Genomic DNA, 19530 nt, shown 5'->3' with positions numbered 1-19530 from the left:
TCTGCCTTCTACCTCCTCCTTTAGCTGTTAGGAAGATAGGACTTGAGGGAATAACCGTGGTTATTAAATCCATCTCCCAGCAGCGCAGGAGAGTGCACAGACCATCTGCACACCACAGTCCACGGGAACGCCTTCCTGTTGAGATTCGGGGTGGATATTTCCTTCCTCTTTCTAAAAAAAGCAGAGCAACTTGTGGCTTTAACTTTGGCTTCTTTAAAAGGAGCAGCGCATGAAAAACAGAGCCCCACTGTAATGAAAGACAGAGTGGTATGAAAAACGGTTGTGTAGCCACAAAGCCAGAATGCAGGACCTTGGCTGGGACAAAACTACGCCATTTTAGAGTGGAAGAAACCATGCTTTTGCCCTCCTTAGCCTTGTTTTGTTACCTGTTTTGCTTCCTTGGCTGCATTGCTACCTGTGTTTCAGAAGAGGAGTAGTAGCTAAGGTGTGAGTGAGAGCAAAACCAGATGGTTATTGAGAACATCATTTGTTTTGAAGGACTGACTTGGGTACGCTGAAATGAGAACACTTGCTTTCTCTGGATGGCCCATGTGAGCTCAACAGGAACATAGTGGGGATCCACCATATGTACCTGCCTGCCAAAAGCAAACCTGTAGCTACCAGAGAAGTTTACTGCAGCACAGTGCCTGAAAGAGCTGGAGAGAAAAACATGGCTCATGTGAAAGGAGAAAAGGAAAGAACCAGAAGTTTTGTTTATGAAATCAATGTGGTTTTTCTCAAAAAAAAGAAAAAAAAAATAAAGTGTTTGGAATGGCAACTCTCAGCTCTTTCTGACTGCGATTGGGAGAATGTAAATAACTGGTGATTTTCCATAAAATGAGATCAGTACATTAGGGGTTTTGTTCCAATAATAAAATCCGTTTTAAACTTTAAGCAAACCCCTTTATCAGATCATTACACGTGTTCCTGAGCTGATATTTGCTTGGATTGAACTGAAATGAACGCTGCAGCTGACAACCTCTTTGCAGAGGCCACCTGGCACTGCATGGGTCAGGGCTATAAGCCACCCCTGGCCTCTTTTTTCCTTCTCACAGCTTCCGGCCAGTTCGGGATTTTAGTGGGGCCCTCCTGCTTTCAGCTTGTACTGCTGCCCAGCAGCCCCGCTCCCATGGGCAAAGGGGAGGAAAACTCCCCAGATGTCATCTTTTGCAGGCAGTGGTCACGTTGCCGGCTTCACCTCCTTCCCTCCCATGGCACTGATCCGAGGGGAGGAGGCTGCTCCCAACATTGTCACTCTCATTTCTACCCTAAATGCATTGGTGGCCGGCGTGCGCCCACTTTGTTCCCAGCACAGTTGTTCTTTGGCTTAAACAGCCCTCTCTTGTTCTTGATGTGTAATCCCCTTATGGGCAGGTTCATATCCCTTTACCCCTCTTTATCCCACTTCATGCAGAGCTTTGAAAGCCACGTGTCCCGCCTCCTGCCAGAGACACTCACTGTTGTCTCCTTCTCCTGGGAGTCTTTGTACGCGTTGCAGTCAACTCACCTTTCTTTAATGGGGATAACTGGACTTTAGCCCATTGCAGACTGCATTGCAGCATTGCAGATGGGGCTCACCGGTGCCTTGTGCGGTGCCAGTCCATGCGCGGCCTCTTCTGGAAATACCTTGCCCTGGGAAATGCATCGTTGGGTTGTGCGTGCCGTTTTCTCCATGTGTGTGCCGTGAGTGGTTCCTCATAAACACCGTGGTCAGCTGGCATTCAGAAATTCTTTTTCTTCACTATTATTTGCAAATTTAGGAGCTTGAAACTCCTGGCCTTGGTTCCAGCAGCACAACCTTGAGTTTGGTACTATTGATTTTCAATGCGTACCTATAATTGCACATTTCAATGCCATGTTCTGCTATTTCTGAAGGTTATTAGGAGCACAGATGCTTGAATACAAAATAATTTCAAGAGTGTTTCACACCACTGCTGTTATGTCCGGTGACTAATGAGCTTGTATATCACTTTTTAATTCTTTTCAAGTTTTTCTACTGGTAGATGCTAACTTCATAAGACCAGCAGATGAATGAACTGATAGCTCTGTGTTTCCTCCAGTTCCCACAGCCAGCAAAGTGAGAAATCACTCTGGGTCTCATCCTCCTGTAGATGTCATTACTGCCTCTTGTAATATTCAGAAGAAAGCTGTGTAAGATCAGCAAAGTCATAATTACAGAAATATAGTATCCATATGGACAGTGGCAGACTAGTGCCCAGTTAAGGATGGAATTGGAGTTACAGTGTTCTGCATCCACGCAAGAGTTTTTGTGTGCCCAACAGGCCTGATGGCTACCTTTGTCCTCTGGGCATGGAGAATCCTTTTTCCATGTTGTCCTGGTTTTGTTAAAAAGCAAGTTTCTCTTTTAGTGAATTTTGCCTGTCAGCTAAAGCCTTCATATTAGCTGCATTTTCCTGGAGAACCAGACAAATGTTTTGGTTAACCTAGCAATGGAATGCAAACTTATTGATAAGCATGGATGGACATCTCCTGAGAGGGGCAATGAGAAACAAGTGACCAAGAAACTGACCAACTGTGTATAACATTCCATTCCTGTGAATACTTCATACAAAAGTGGGGGATCACAAGGATCCCTGCCCTTTTCCTTTTCCCTTCTGCTTATGGCCGACATTAGGAGAGGACCTTGCTGGTCGTCCCTGCGAACTGAGGCCCAGTGAGAGACTGAATCCAGCTCCGGTTGGCTACAGAGTCTAATCCAGGACTTTGGGTGCTGGCTCTGCAGTTGCTGAGAATTAAAAGATTGTTTTTTTATATTTTGTATTATTTTCTCTATTCTTATTAGTAGCATTAGTAAAACATCTTTAACTTTTCCAACTCTCTTCTCTCTGTCCTTTTTTCCCTCCCGATCGCCTGTCCTGAGTGGGAAGAGGGAAGAGGGAGGGGAAAAAGGGGGAAGTTGGGGGAGGAGGAGGTTAACAATACATCTGCCAGGGTTTGATTGTCACCCCGCAATCTTAACCCTCGACACATGTGCTCGCCATGTGATCTCAGTAAAATTGGAGAATTGTTCTAAAGTTTGAGGTCAAACTATGTTATGCTGTGTAAACCACATTCATGTCATCTTTGCATATTGCTAGTGCAGGGATTTGAAAGGGTGAATATGAGGGACAGCTGCTGAATTTAAGCTTCCAAAAACTTTCAGGTCCCACAGGTAAATATGCTCTGGCTGTATCGCTTGGCTGATGATCAGTTAGTTCTTTCTATTCTGCTACATATTGTACTAGACCTTCAAAACAACCACTCTTTCTTTGGTTAGGAATGTGCTTTTTCATTGATAATTGACTGAGTATACACGTGTTTAAAGTTATACTTGTTGAAGACTTGGCAGTTTTCAATACCATGTTAATCTCTCAAAAATCATAGAATGTCCTGAGTTGGAAGGGACCCACGAGGATCATCGAGTCCAACTCCTGTCCCTGCACAGGACAACCCCACAGTTCACACCATGTGTCTGAGGGCTTGTCCAGTCTCTTCTAGAACACTGTCAGGCTTGGGGCCGTGACACCTCCCTGGGGAGCCTGTTCCAGTGCTCCAGATTGTTACATTTTTAAAAGCAGGGAAGCTCAGCAAGAAGGGAAGGACATGTCTAAAAGAGATGGACAAAACCAGGACAAAAGTAAGCCTAGCCTGCCCTAAATATTTATTAAACTGCAAGTAAACAGGAAAAAAAGGCGACATGGTGGCCACAAATTTCAGATGTGAAAAAAGACTCATAACTTTGAGGAGGACCTGCTAGTTTGTTTAGCCAAGCAGATGTGGAAGTGTGTCCTTTAAATAGCTGCCCACCTGCCTGATGCAGGCTGCAGCTCTGCAGAGGCTCTGGCTGATGAGCAGGTTGAAGCTGAAGCTGTCCAGCTGCTCTCCAGAAACACCCTGTACCCCCACAAGCTCGGTCTGAAGCGGCCTTGCTCCTCACCAGCCTGGTTTTTGTTCCAGTGGCCACAGACCACCATGTGGCTTCCTCACAAGTGACCGCAGTTGACATGTGTAGGAGACATGACACGATCAATCAGTATTTGGGAAGCAGGAACAGCTTCAGGGCTCAAAGCCGTTCTCCACAAGCTGATGATGGGTGCTGAAGGCACCTCCTTTCTCTAATTACGTGCTTTAGCTTGCAGAGTGGCATGCCACTTTTGATGTCTCCAAACTGTAAGTTCTTTTTCCTTAGACTTTCAGTCACGCATATTTAAAGCCATGTTTCAAGAAATTAGGTCTGAAAATTCCCAGCAGAAAAGTATTTTTGCATTTTATTTTTATCCAGAGATGACCACATTTTTGTCTGCAGCCGACTTAAAAGATACATCAATTAATAGAGCCACAAGAGACTAAACTGTAAACCAGAATATTTTCTCTCATTAAATGAAGTGTCTTACATAAAAATAAGCCTCATGATGAAGAACTTAATTTTACTAAGATTTCCAAATATCTTTCTCTAAATGCAAGGTGTAATAAAGCTGAGTTTTCACTGTAAGAATATGATTGTTTATTATAATCATTCATTACATACCTGGCCTAAGTACAGGGATAAGGTCCCAAACCTCATTGTTCTCCCTGAATCTTCCTACAAGTGGCAAGTAATTAATTATTTCCTTATAGGAAAATTCTATAAGAACAAGTATTTGATACTGTATTAGCAAGAAATGATTAGTTTTGAGTCATATTGCAAGGGTGTTGTCAAGCTCTTGTGTTGTCTCTCCCCCCCTGCCCGGTTGTCATTTCTGCCCCAGCCTGCATGGAAAGCATTATTAAACCTTGGTGTATCGTTAGTGTATGCATGGTTGAGGGTGCTGGGTTGTATATAAAATGTTCACTTCCTATCAGTGGTCGTTTAACACTATCTCCTTGTTGTTGGTAGAGGCACTGTTAGAGTTAGGGATAAGTGCACGCTCTTCCTGTGGAGTCAGTGGTGAGTAGCCAGATCAACTGCATTCTCAGTAATAACTTAGTATTCACCTAGGTGTCTGTATTATGAGAGTTGGTATTTTACTTCCTCCCCATATTTTTTTTAACTGTAGTTCAGCCTCCAAGGGCATTAATCTGTTGGTGGCTTGCTCATGGCTACTCTTCGTGCACTTGTAATAGTGTCACAGCAAGGAAAAGCACTTGAACCTTAAAAATAATTTCAAAAGGATATAGGGTGCCAGTTCACTAACAGAAAGCAGCTGTGGAAAAACAAATCATTAAGCTTGACATCAGTGTATCTAATCAAAATCTCCTCCGCTGTATTTCAGGGCCAATCTGGTGGCCATCCCCTAGACCTGAGTGCACCAGATACTCAGCTCTGACCCAGTGGCCACACGAGAGCAGAAGCCACATCCCCGTTGCTGTAGTTTGCACGTGCTGCTATCCCTGATGACAGTTTCTGTGGGGAGGGCATGGACCAGTGGTTTTAATACATGGGAGCAGCAGTTTTGAATGGAAGCAGCAAGAGCTGTGGTGGATAATGAATTTTGTGACAGCAGCTAGAAACTAGATGGATGCTGAGCAGCAGGGATCATAACTCAAATAGATTGCTGGGGCGAAGGGACAAAGCAAGACCTGTTGTTCTGGACAACCTACATGTGCAACAGGAAGACACAACCCTGCGCCGGAATTGTTGTGGCCTGCCCAGGTGAGACAGGCAATGGATCGCAGAGAGGAATGTAATCGAACGAATTAATCTTAGGACATTTTTTCTTTAGATGCTTTTAGCTGGATTTTCTTAGGAAGGGGTTACTTACATGGGAAACTCTGGCAGGAAAGGAGAGGAAGAGGAGGGATGGGCCTGAGTTAGAGGAGCAGGGAGACAAAAAATTGTCATGTCAGATACTGGCGGATGTATTAAGAAATGGTGAAGTCAGGGACTGGAAGGTGCTAGAGCAGTTATGTACCAAAATGGCCACTGAGGGTGTTTTCTCCTTACACAAGCACCTTTACAGACTGTCTCTCAGTTTGCAAATTGCCCTGAAATGATTATTAATTGGCTTGCAACATTTTCTTGAGTAGGGTCTTCACTGAGTAGAGTATAATTATAGTGGTTTTTAGAAACAGTCAAGGAAGTTTTACTAGAACCATTTGTTTCTGTCTATCATCAGAATTCCTTTTTTTTTCTTCTTTTAAAGCATCTTTGCTTTTAGTGGAAATACTGGGCAGCATCATTGGTGATTAAACCTTTGGTGGTGGTTTTGTGTTTAACTCTTTCCTGTCAATGGGCATAATTTTTTCATTTTTTCCAAAGAGGAGGTAAGGACATGGAAGAGTTGCCTTCTTCCAAAGACATAGCTCATGACATCTTCGTTTCTTATTAGCTCCAGCAGAGATTGATCCTGTGCAAAAGGCAACTGTGGTTGGTTTTGTAAGTGTAGCTGCGATCACCAGATGTGAGAATAGATAATTCGGCTGTGTTGCTGGCTTACATGCATCTCCACATTGCATCATATCTTTTCTTATTGCTTTGCTCCTGCCTGTGAAGAGCTGACATTGAAGCTCAAAGGAAGATTTATGTTTGGTTTAGTCACCTGCCTGCCTGATTAGAGCCCAGAGGCTGAGGCAGGAGAAGATTCAAAGCCAGCCATTCCCATTGCTTGGCAGGCTGCAAAGGAAGAACATTTTGAATGTGATCCCTTGCCTATTTTGGGAAACTTATAAAATTTTCAGAGGTAGGCCAGTTATTTTTAAGGCTCTCTGGACATGCTTTTAATGCAGGATTTGTTCTGGATACTGTCAAGGTCAACCATTTTTTTTTCATGAAAAAGTTTCTCTCCTTTGGGAAAATGTCTACTAGATCTAATTAGCTGTGTGCCTTCGTCCTCTTTCATTTCCTCACAGCCTGCTAAACCTATCGCTAGACCTTTCAGCTTCAGCCAAGATGGATTGCATTAGTTCTTGTCTGCCTTCCACTGGCTTCATCCATTTTATGTGCAGACTTTCTCCAGCCTCTTTGAGGAGAAGACTGCAGAAGAGCTGTGCGGAGAGAGTGCACCTTTACCAAAACACAGGGAGGCTTGTGGTCGGAAAAGGAAGTATTGGAATTGCGAAGTTGAAAATATCAGCAACATGGGTATTTTCCTTGCATTTGGCTTTTTGTTGCCATTTCAGATCTCTTTTCAAGTTCCACACATTTTGCATTCATTCAGCAAGGCTCTGAATATGAAGTTAAATAGAAAAACGACACCTACAATGAGATCCTGATTAATGAAGCTGGCCTCCTGCATCTTAGTTCTGTGTATAAAGAACGAGTCCAGGGAAATGCTGAGCTCTCCTCACTGCTTTTGGAAGTAGTAGGGATTGCTGTGTTCAGTATCAGCCAGGCTTGACCTCCAAATCTTATTTTACCGGAGTTTAGGAAGGAAAATAGCTGACATCTGTAATGAACAGGAGGACATGAATTATGTAGACAAATAAACTAGTGATTACTGCTGCACATTTATCTTCACCTCTGTAAATGATAAACTTTAAATGTTCCATATGGAAACTCTGTGTATAAATTAGAGCCTCTGCATTTGGACCTCTTGAATCTCTATGGACGTGCGATGTGGCAACTTTCCTATCTCCTACCTCAGTTTAAGGCAGCAGTTTCCATTATACCATGCTACCAATGTTCTGTGAGATCTGGGGTATGAAGACAGTGGACTCAATTAGGATGCAGCATGCATTCAGCTGAAAGGAGTACACAGTGTTTCCCTGCCTAATTCTGACAGAATTAAACATAGCGTACTTTGAAAAGTTATTCTCTGAATCCTCTTATTTACATATTCCCTCTCTGTTACCCAGAAAGAGGGGTTGATAGTTTTATCTTTGTCCTGGCACTATTAAAATAAGTAATGCTTCGATATTTTTGTGTTGCCCTTTAATTAAGAAAATTAGTGTGCTCCTGCTCATTTCAGAAATGCCCAGCATTGCCAGAATATCACTCTCCCCGGTGCCAGCACATGTGCTTGTATTAATGCGGTTGGCCATATCTTTGCTTGTGTGTCTCTTAAAAGCAGATGGTTCACTGGGCAAGTGAAGTTAGACCTGACACTTAGTTCAGTCGTATTTCTGCCTGTTAGCTTTTTTACCACATCCAGTCACCTCCAGGAATGGGGGCAATACTGCAGATAACACTGGAAATATGTGTACTAATGCTGAAGAGGATCTGTGTTTCACTGAAATCAGTGACTGGTGGGACATCACGCTTGAGAAGAGGCAGGACAAAGCAAGGAGAGATGCTTTGTTCGTCCTTGTTCAGTCTTGCTGTCCTATTGACAATTCCAAATTCATTCAGATGTGTTAGTAAATATGCAGTACGCAGAGTAAATGTGAGATACACAGAGATGTTAGCTGGGAAGAAGCAGGGGAATATAACGGTGGTTGAGAAGGCAGTGAGGTTTGGGCATAATGTATATGGCCAAAGCAAGGGGTAGTGCTGCTTGGATTATTTTTTTTTTCAAGATTATTATTTTTTTTAAGGCAGAACATGACAATTCATCTAGATTAAAAAACTCAATGGTAATGTCTTGATTTCAGTTGAGTTTTTCTTAGAAAATGACCAGGTGGCCTACCTGCTTCATTTCCTGCCATCACATCAGTGGAGGGTTTCTGGGGTGTGTTTGCTGATCCTGAGCTCACAAGCAATGAAATGTGAGACCTGCTAGTGCTAAACAATGCAATTTCTCGTTGTGTGTAGTCTTTACAGTCCTTGCCCTACTTAGATATCTCCTACTTTGTGGGGTTTTTGTTTTTTGGTTTTTTTTAAACTTTAAAATGCTTGATCTAAATGAAGGTCAGGCCTAATAATGTTTTATTGAATGCTACATCTCAGGTTTCTGGGCATGGTTTCCTCAACATGACACATGGGGCTTCCACTGCAGTGAGTTTTTGTACGGAAGTCATGATCTACCTTCGATGAAATCCAGGATGAAATAGCTTTCTCATAATGTTGAAGGCTGGAAAAAAAAGAGCACAGAAAAGAACCAGAAGTTGCAGGGTGTTCTTTTTTTTCTGGTCCCCCCAAAAATAGTGATTCAGGATTGCTGGTCTTGAAAGATGGGTGCAGTAATGGTGTTTTAATTTTCCCAGCTTCTCTCTGTGGCATGTCTCAGCCCAAAAGCCTGTGGCAGGTATCAGTAGCTTCCACGTCTGTGCTCTGCTGAGACTGACAGTAACTTCTCCCAACTAGAGGCGAGCAGAAGAAAGCTGCCATGCTCGATCTAGTGGGGCTTCTTTGTTGGTGGCTGCTAACAGGAGATGCTGTGGGTGACGTCAGGGATGAGGACATTTCCTTGCTGGGTAGACTCTGAGGCTGGAAATACTGGGCATCCCCCTGAGAGCAGCCACACGTGAGGCTGGAAGGACTGTGCCGTACATCAGGAGGCGAAATCATAGAATCATTTTGGTTGGAAAAAAACCCTCAAGATCATCGAGTCCGACTATTAACCTACCATTGTCACTAAACCACATCCCTAGGCACCTTGACTACACATCTTTTAAACACCTCCACAGATGGTGACTCCACCACTTTTGTGGGCAACCTGTTCCAGTGCTTGACAACGCTTTCTGTGAAGAAATTTTTTCTAATATCCAATCTGAACCTCTCCCGGCACAACTTGAGGCCATTTCCTCTCTACCGATCACTTGCTACTTGGGAGAAGAAACCAACACTCTCCATGCTACAACCTCCTTTCAGGTAGTTGAAGAAAGTGAGAAGGTCTCTCCTCAGCCAGGCTAAACAGCCCCAGTTCCCTCAGCCGCCCCTCATAAGAAGCACTTTGGCCTGGAAACATGTGCAGAAAGGGAGCATCCATCAAAATAGCGTGAGAGGCAAGACAGTTTGCAAGCATTAAAAAGAACTGACAAAAAACAACTTGCAAGCTCCTTTCACGGACCTGAAACCAGTCCAAGTTTCTGGAGACTTGTTATGGCAGCAGGACAGACCAGGCCTGCCCTCGCTCCTGGCACAGATGTCTCTCTTAGGATGTCATCTCTTTGGGGATGGGTGCATACTTCAACTGTTTTATCCAGGTATGGGTGAGCTACTACAGTGTAAACCAGGGTTTGTATAAAGAACAAGGAAAACTTCAGAGCACTTTGCTGAATCAAAGCAGTGGGTATGTTTATGACAGGACTTGAAGTGTGGTATATTGGGGTTTAATCTGCCTGTCTGTAGCTGTGCGCAGTGTAGGCAGCTCCATTTCAGGCCCGCCATCATCTGTGAGACCCAACATTGTGATGAAGGGGGCAGTCGGAGATCTGCTTTGGGAGGGCAGATGTCCATGTTGGGGGTCCCAGCAATGGTGGAGAGTGAGCAAAGTGCCCCTGGTGTATTTGTGAGCTAGGTGCTGCCAACCCAGCCCTGGAGGTTGCTCCGTGGGCTTTATTAACCCTGCAGCAAGGGCAGCAGTGTGCTGCCTGCCCAGGGCTTCTGCCTGGCACTGCATCAAGGAGGCAGAATTACCATTGGTGGCTGAGCAAGGGGACGGAGTGGTACATAGCAGCTGGTAAGTATTGAAAATGGCTGAGCTATCTGGGCAGCCCTTCCCTCTGCATCCTTCCTCTGATCGGCTGCCCTTGTGCATATTCAGACTCTGAGCTTGAAACAAGCAAACAAAACAAAACCAACAACCCACAAAGTCAGAGATGCTTGAGGGAGGTGGTGAAAGCCAGGGTTGCCTTCATCACGTCATGCTTGTCACAGCTGGTGTGATATAAAATGGGGCAGAGACTCAGTGAGGCCACTCTGACCCTTCTGCCTGACAGGTGCTGTGTGGGGAATGGAATCCCAGCCCTCCAAAGAGCAGCTACTGATGTTTCTCCCACAGCTCCTTACGTTTGGGCAGGATCTCTCCTTTAGTTGCCTTTTTTTTTTTTGCCTTTGCTAATGGTTGTTTTTCTGTGCCACTCCGAATGTATCATTTGGGGCATGGTAGGCTCTGCAGCTGCCAGTTCATTTCTTCTGTGTCTGCTGAGGATCTGGAATGGGGTTTTGCAAACCTTTTAGCACAGGCTGTGGTTGTCATACTGTTTCTAGGACAAATCTTGATTCCTTGAAGGGCCACGTGAAGGCCAGGTTTTGCTGTAGAAATCCACCAATGGAGCAGGACTGCTGCTCTCTTGCTCTGTGTGTGCTGGCTTTTGCAGTTATTTATAAGTAAAGCTGCTCTGGATCTTGGCTCAGGGGGACTCCAAAAGTCAAGGCTTGTGGTGGATCTCTTCTGTGCCAGGATATCTGAAACATTTTGTATGTTTCCAGGAGAAGATGTGTTGATCATATCCATGTATCTATCTGCCACTGTTTATCTTGATTATTTCCTAATCATTTTCCATCGTGCCACTGAAATGTATGATAATGGTCTGAATGGAAACGTTACGGTGGGGAGTGGGAAAGATTTGGGAGAGACTGTGAGTTGCAGGAGGTTCTCTGAGTTTCCTTTAGACCTTTCAGATGCAGATGGACCCACATCACCCAGCTCTTGAACCTGTTGGGCCTGACCTCCATGTCTCGCTGGACACAGAATTAGGCTTGCGTGATGATTTCAGGTCAAATGAAGGAGCTGCTTCACTAATCAGATGCCATCCCACAGGGCTCATTTCCACAGCCTCTTGGGCAGAGAAGTAAAGCCGAGTGTAGTGATGATGAGTGGCAGGAGCAGTGTGTATTTCTGCTGCCTTGTTTTCAGGACAGCACTATCCTGGTCTTCTGTCTGCCCAACAAACCTAAAAACCAAACCAAACCAGAGGCTGGTACATTGATTGCTCCCTTGATAGTGTGATGGATCAGGGAGATAGGGTTAAAAAGTGTAAGGAAAAAAGGTTTGCCTTTGAGTGGAGGTGGGCATTAGTCAAACCGCTGCTTGTGCCCGGTTAAATAAAGGTCATGAAGAGATTTTCAGGGGAGTCTTCTGTTTTTTCTTCTTCATGAACGGAATTCCAGCTGGTACTTCGGCAACCCACTGTGCAACTGCAGCGTGTCTTTGTGGAAACGTCCCATCCCTCTGCACAGTGTCAGGCTTGCTGGGAGTTTACGCCTCACCACAAACTGTGGGATTTCCTTGAACACATGTAAATCAGGGCTCTATTACGACACAGAAGGGAAATGAGCCACCAAGAGACGTTGCTCCTTTCTTCCAAAGTCTGTGTCTACCATAAATTGGATAGGCCCCCTTGAGACAGGGGGAAAACAAACTCTTAAAATGCATAGTAAAGGGTTAGTAATTGTTTGAAACAGCCATCTAAAAATGCTTTTTATTACAAGGCTTGAGTTCTCTTTCAAATGTGAAGCTGCTTGTTCATTTTGGCAGTGAATGCTGCTTTTACGTCTCCCTGGGGACAGCGGTAAAACTTTCAGCAGCTCAGGCACAGAAACCAGCCTTTTGTCGAACTGGAGGCGAGAAACCAAAAGTTGTTCTGCAGATTTCCGAGTCCCCCACAGCTCACTTTTGGACTTTACTGATTAATCTGCACCCTCTGAAAAAGCTTTTGTTAGGGAGAAGGGGGAGAGGAGTGAAGACGGTGTCGTGTGTGGATGGCACCCAACTCAGCGGAGGCGTTTGGTGCCTGTGGGTAGGTAGGCTACTTGGTGATTATTTTTGTTTTGACACTCAGCTGTTAGTTGGTGGGGTACAAGAGCAAGGAATTGGCACTATTCGCAGAGTTACACTGGAGGATGGACAGGAGCTGGATTTATTCCTATCAACACTGTGGGCAGGAAAGCAGAAATCCCTGCTAATCCTGTCCTGAAGGTGTGACAGAAATGCTGATGCCTGCCTCAGCCATTCAGGGGGAGCAGTGGGGGCTCAGGGGGAAAGAGGGACATGATTCCTATGTAGCCTCATCTAAGTGTTCCTGCTCCGGCAGGTGGATTGGACTAGATGATCTTTGAGGTGCCTTCCAATCCCTAACATTCTGTGATTCTGTGTGTGGGTTTCCCTGGCAGTGCTGTGCCCTGGTGTGCTCTGCGTGGGAGCCAGGTGGGGGCACATCTTCCCTGCAGCTCTGGGAAGCATGGGGGGAGGAAGGGGATGAGCTAGGAAGTGTCTAAATTGCCAGGTGAGATTATTTTCTCTCTGGTATAAAAAGGATCTCCTGTCTCTGAGGACATGTTAATTTGCTTTTGTCTGTCTGGGTCTCCCTTCTTTATTCTCTCTTTTTGTGGTTTCTTTTCTTCCCCTGCATCCCTCCCCCTGTATCTTGCTTCAGAGCGTCTATTTTGTATCCTCACTCCTCCTGGCATTTTCCTTAGGTGGCTCTGATTATTCAGCAGCTCTGCTGAACACAATTCCCTCTCCAGAGAGGGAGAAATGCTGCACCAGAGTAGCTCTTGCTGCGGCTGCTGCAGACGCAGGTTGAGCCGAGGATGGGCTCCTTTGCCTGCTAGTGCTGAGCAGCGGGATGCTGGAAGGGGCACAGTGGGAAGGCAGCGATGGAGATGCAGCCTCCATAGTCCCTTTTGAACCAGTCTAGGTAAAAAAGCCAAAACGCTGCTTTTCTTTTTTCCTTTGAGCAGGTTTTCCCTGAATTAATTGACATCAACCTGTATGAAAAGTAGCTGAAAGATCTTACAACATAGCTCAGCTGGGATTTTTAGGGGCAGCATAACTGTGAACAAGGATCCCCTCCCTGAACAGCTGCGGAGCAAGCCTTATGTAATAGTGTTGAATTTCAAGATTTCACAGCAGTATAGAGATGTTCACATTCCTGTGTAGCCTCATCTAGGTATTCCTGCTCCGGCAGGTGGATTGGACTAGATGATCTTTTGAGGTCCCTTCCAATCCCTAACATTCTGTGATTCTGTGATTCACAATAGAAAACTTGGAAAGTGAACAAAAGAACACTGTCACGACATTTATTCTACTCCTGCCCCTTGACAGTGGCTTGGAAATGCTAGTAAGAAGTTTTGGGGGAATTCAGGAAGCACCTGTGGAGCTGGCACTCCAGACTGGCCATTGATGTCCCACCTTTGGTTTAGCCATGGGAATGAGTTACGTGTGTACAGTTTTGAAGCAGCATCAGTCAGCATGGGGTGAGCCATCAGGAGATGGTTCAGGCATCATCCCAGCTGTGGCCACTGCTGAACGTCGGGGTACAGCACACCATGGGCATCCCCCACATCCCTGCTGGAGAGGGCAGCCCACGTGTCCTGGTTGCCCTTGCGGCATGGTGGCCTCTGCTTGCAGGTCTCAGGCAAGAGGCTGGGTGCTTCCAGGTCCCACTGGTGTCCTCCCACCCTGTGTCAGGGGGAAAGCCTCTCCACAGCCTGGGGCTTGCTTGCTGTATAGCCTGGGGAGTCGGGGAAGGCTCACTTGCCAGAGTGATGCACTGCAGGGGATGCTTGTGTTCCTAAAACTTTAGCATTAAGAAGGACAGGATGTCAGGCAGCAGGTTTTTGTGGTTCAGGCAGTTTTTGTGGTAAAACTCAGGAGGCGGGAGGTGTCTGTGGTTATTGTTGGAGTTTGGTAAGACTGGTGGAGTTGCCACCTCTCTCAGTGTGCTGCAGGAGCAGAGCACCTGTTCCTGCAGGCAGCACACTGCATCCTCCCTTGGCAGTCATTGGCTCTGTGACGATTAGTCCTAGATGTTTGTCCTCCAGTGGCAGTCTTAATGAAACATCTCCAGATTCTGGAAATTAATTTTCTCTGTCCGTCCCTCTGGAATTAGTAAGATTCTTGAGGCTTCCTTCTGCCAACACAACAGTACTAATGAATCACTTCAGATGTGTATTGAATTCAGATGCCTTCCCTGTTAGCTCCTGACAGCTTTCTCCTCTTGCTTTTGCAGATCACAGGCGTTATCCTTCTCGCAGTCGGCGTCTGGGGCAAGCTCACCCTTGGCACATACATCTCTCTCATTGCTGAGAATTCCACCAATGCCCCCTACGTGCTCATCGGGACGGGTACCACAATCATTGTCTTTGGGCTTTTTGGCTGCTTTGCCACTTGTCGTGGCAGCCCATGGATGCTGAAACTGGTAAGCGTGCCAAAGTGCCTTGAGCAAGAGGGAAGGAGGTTTTGTTGATGTATTGGGATTCCCCCCACCCCCTGCCAAGCTTCACCAGATGTTAATGTGTTTTTTTAGGCACATAAGCTAGATTTTATTGATCTTAATGTTCAACACGTGTGCCTTTTGGACAAAGAGGAGGAAAAAAATCCTTGCCAAAACCAGTTGTTGATTGAGTATGAATGAATTTTGCTACTGCACAGTGTACAGACCCATGTGTGGTTGAGTGCAGGGTGAAATGGTGAAATGCTGCTGGTGAATTACTCTGTGAGTGATTATACAATCATTCTGTTTTTCTGTGAGCCAGATAGATAGGTATATTTTCAATCTTAAAAATATCCAAAGCATCATAAATGTGAAATTCATTTGAACTGTATTTTAAAGGGGTAATTTTAATGCTCTGATGTGAAATCTATGGAAGTAAATAGTTGGTACCTTCTAAAAGCACACCAGCCTTTCTTTTTCTCCTGATGTTCACTAGAATAAAACAAGTCAGCCCCAGAAAGCAAAGCTCTGTATGGTGTGTTTGTCTTCATCTCAAAAGCAGAATGAACTCAAGGTACACTAAGCAGGGGCACAGCAGCTGTCTCTCAGTCCGGTTTAACATCTCTCCCTATAAGTTTCTCTGTCCTGAGTTTTCCAGCCCACCTTAAAAGGCAAAGTAACTGAGAGTTAAGCAAACCTAAATGATAAATGGTGTTTCTAGGAGTATTCAGGAGCAAAATCCTACATGTCTAATGATCTGAAGGGTGGAAATAGCACTTGTGATGCACTGAGATAGTGGAAAAAGGCTTGACAGTATAATGTGTCTCCTGCTACAGTATCTGGGGGCTGATTTTCTAAGGAGATGGGACAATTCTCCAGTTTGAACTGGACTTTTAGAAAGGACATCTTAAAGAGAGTTTGTTTCCTCAGTTGATGGCACAGTAGGGGAGAGGCAGCAGCTGCAGATCGGTCAGCAGGTGTATGCTGGTGGCCAGTCGCTGTGTACCTAATGCTGTCATAGGTGCACCACTGCTGTCTCTTGCTGCCATGTGCTGTCAGGGCACGTGTAGAGGCTTGTTGGAGTTAATGCAATCCAGATGGGAAAGGGATATAGGTAAATAACTATATAAATCCGTAGGAAATCAGGCTCTGGTATTTTCTTCATAAGTCATGTAACTTTTTTAAAAGTATGCCACTTACAGTGGCATGTGCTGTTCCAAGCACATAGTTTTATTTTCATTGTACGCCTAAGAAATATTTCAAGACTTTCTGTCTTTCCTGAACAGAATACAGGCAGTGATTTGACAGCTGCATTAACTGGAGAGAATGATTTTTCTGCTTCTCTCTTCGCTGTTGTGCTCCCTTCCCCAGCAACTTTCCATTAAAAGTAAATTTCCCTTTTTCCCAATCCTGCGAGGACTTATTTTAATTTAAAATGTTTCCTTTTTTAATTAATTGTTATTTATCACATGGAGAAAAAAGATAATTTTCCTTCCAGTAGATTAAGCCCCAACTTCAAATTTTACCATTCTGCTTTGCATTTTTTTCTTTACCTTCTTTATTTCTGCTTAGATGTATTTTTAACGGTTTGTGAGTGTCCACGCTGAAAGCACTGTTTTCAAAGTTTATTTAGATCTGGATCTAAATGCTGCTTCTAAAGCCAAACACGGGTCTTGGCTCAGCAAAGTATTTGAGGCATCTGTCCGGTATTACCATGAGAATATTTCCAGTGAAGTCAGAGGTTCAGTTCATTCATTGCAGAAACTTCAGGAATCGGGCAGCAAATCCCAGTCTAGCAGTGAGAGAAACACAAACCAAAACACCCGGAGAAGCTTATTTACTTTAGCAGAGTGCCATGCAGACATAGATGGTCTGTATTGCTAATGGCAAGATCAAAACCTAATTGACTTGGATTCATCTCTGGCATGTGACTATATTTTCATTTATGTGAGAACACTAAGAAATGTGGGAACAAAAATGTCAGAAAAGCCAGTACTTAGACAATACATATCATTTGTGAGCTGTATAAACACGTATTCAGACTATAACCTATGTCTCTCCTCCAAAACCTTTGGTTTATTAACATCTTTAAAGGGTGTCTAGAGCAGAAAGTTAAATGTTATGTGATACCTGAGCAGCATCTGCGCTGAGACAAAAGCCTGTCACATTCTGACTCCTCTTGCCTCCTTTCTTTTCAGTATGCCATGTTCTTGTCCCTGGTGTTCCTGGCTGAGCTAGTGGCTGGCATTTCAGGGTTTGTGTTTCGCCACGAGGTAGGTGGAAATGTGCTGAGTTTGCATTTGGCGGTGCCTCCCTGCGCAGGAGCTGCTGAGAAGTTCTGTGGAGCGTGGCGAATGTGTAGGTCGCTGAGCTCGGCGACTCCAAACGCATCTCCAGGGATGCAGCCGATGTGCAACAATAACATGTACAGCTCTTAAAAACTGATGCGATTCCAAATGAGGGGATTTAGCCAAAGCCCTTGGCCTCAGCTGCCTGATAATTTATTCTGGGGCTATCGTTTTTTTCTGTGTCCATCATTTAAGATCTTCTTTACTCTTTTACATGTGCTGAGGGCTGCAAAATAGATTAAATACTTTTCTTAAACACAGCTTCTTCAGCCAGGCAAGTGCTTGTTTATACAAGGCAGAGAGCACTGCTTCATCACACTCAATATTTTGTAATTTTTTTTTTCTTTTTTGAGCTGGGAGGGAGTGGGATGGGATTTTGTTTCTATCTGGACAATAAGGAGAGATTACAAATAGAGTGAGGTGGGAAACTGGGGCAGGAAGAAGCTTTTTAAAAGCATGATGGTCTAGATTTGTAGTGGTACTTCTGCTTTATCCACTGTAATCCGGTCTGTCTCTGCCACTAAGTCCATGAACCTACATGTCATTAATGCTGAACCAGGACAGCCCCAGAGACACTTCTTGTCTCTTTTATTTTTATTAGCTGGTTTCCTAATTTCCTCTTTTGACATGAGATTTCCCTTGCTATAGGCTTTTCCAGTGTCTACATTTCCAAGTGGTGAACAGTTTTTAATTTGATCCTAAAATGCCTGTCTGTCTACTGAAGATTGACATTTCACCTGGCCGAACCTGTGGCATCCTCAGCATGAGGATGCTGCTCCCTTTTGGGAGAAGTGGTCTCTTCTGAAGGTCACAGCCATGTGGGTTGCCCAAATCATCTGCTACCCTTTACCATCCAGTCAAAGTGCCTTTCCTGGTAATGTCCCTGACCTTCTACAGTTGAGATACCTCTTGTTCCTTACCCAAATGCCTTTGGTGCTGGGGATGAGGGCTGCTGCCTGGTCGAGGGGTTCATGTCTTCTTTGGATGCCACTGGCCTCTGTCACCAAGGAGTCTGCACAAGCTTCAGCTCCCACCAGGCATCCATGAGCTGAAAGGAGCAAGCAGCCTCCTTCAGACTTCATGCTGGAACAAGGTGTCTGGGGAAAAAGCAGCAAAGGATATCTTTCTTATAGGTTAAGTCATATTCTGTTTTTTAAAACGGAGCAGTTTTCTGAGGTAGTTTTCTTTCTATGTCCAACAAACCCCATTTGAAAAACATCACAAATGACTCCTTACAGTTAATAGGAAGCTCTGCCAGCTCTGAAAACACATTTTAAAATGAGTGGAAATGGCTGCTTTGCGTGCCTTGTTAGGTTTAGAAATGCGTTTGCTTTCTTCAGAAACTGCTTTGGATGTTACGGTTTTTGTTGCTCACCTGGGCTGTTTTTTTCCTTGCCCTCATAGATCAAGGATACTTTCCTTAGGACGTACACTGAAGCAATCCAGAATTACAACAAGAACGATGAGCGGAGCCATGCAGTGGATAACGTACAGGAAAGTGTAAGTCTGAAACTGAATACTAAAAATTAATAAATAGAGAGAAAACATACATTCAGATTTGATCACAGAACATGACATGTGGATGGCTCAATCTGCAAGCTCTATATTGCAAGCAAAGTTAGAGGCTGGCAAAACCAATCTAAACAAAAACTATTTCAACTAATATGCCTAAGTTCTAATGAACGAGCTGTCTAGTAAAGATAGGGCCAGTATCATTTGCTTGTTCTTGGTTTTTATCCCTTAAGAACAATGCGTTCTTAAGGGAATTTGTCAATAGGATTATGAAATTATGTAAATTTGAGCTGGGTGAGACAGGAGTTTATAATCTGGCATCCTGTATCATTAATTGCAGCAGTTCTCTTCACGAGTATAATGAGGGGCTGGCAGAGGAGACCTAGTGAGTTCAGGGGAGAAGGAGTGTATTTTCTCGAGAACAAAAGGGAGTGGACAACTGTGCTGCTGAGGCTGGCAATGGAGGTTGTTCTCTGGCTGTGCTGAAGGGATGGATTGTCCACTCAGTGGAAGAGCCTTGCTGACCCACAGGGTGCAGTGGCAGGGTACTGGGGGGTCACCTTGCCCTTCAGCATGGCACAGGGCATGAGCAAATGCCACAGCATGGCCAAACTAGTTGGAGATGCCAACCATGAGGGACCAAGTCCACCAACTACAACACAGAGCGATAAAATTTGCATTTAAATTCTCACTAGAAACTGTACCATAGCAA

At 44.6% G+C, this 19530-nt stretch overlaps 1 protein-coding gene across 1 annotated transcript in view; it reads left to right on the top strand.

The window, feature by feature from the left end:
* TSPAN7 (tetraspanin 7) overlaps window positions 1-19530 on the top strand; it is a 101424-nt gene that overhangs the window by 66073 nt on the left and 15821 nt on the right. Inside the window, exons 2-4 of the mRNA XM_065859963.2 lie at window positions 14755-14943; window positions 17157-17231; window positions 18711-18806. Of these exons, the coding sequence (XP_065716035.1) occupies window positions 14755-14943; window positions 17157-17231; window positions 18711-18806 (360 nt within the window). The remainder of the gene's footprint in view (window positions 1-14754; window positions 14944-17156; window positions 17232-18710; window positions 18807-19530) is intronic.

This window comes from Patagioenas fasciata, chromosome 1 (genome assembly GCF_037038585.1).
Source record: "Patagioenas fasciata isolate bPatFas1 chromosome 1, bPatFas1.hap1, whole genome shotgun sequence".
NCBI classification, from domain to species: Eukaryota; Metazoa; Chordata; class Aves; order Columbiformes; family Columbidae; genus Patagioenas; species Patagioenas fasciata.
Note: the sequence above shows the minus strand (reverse complement) of the source record. Positions and strands in the feature narration are given on the sequence as shown.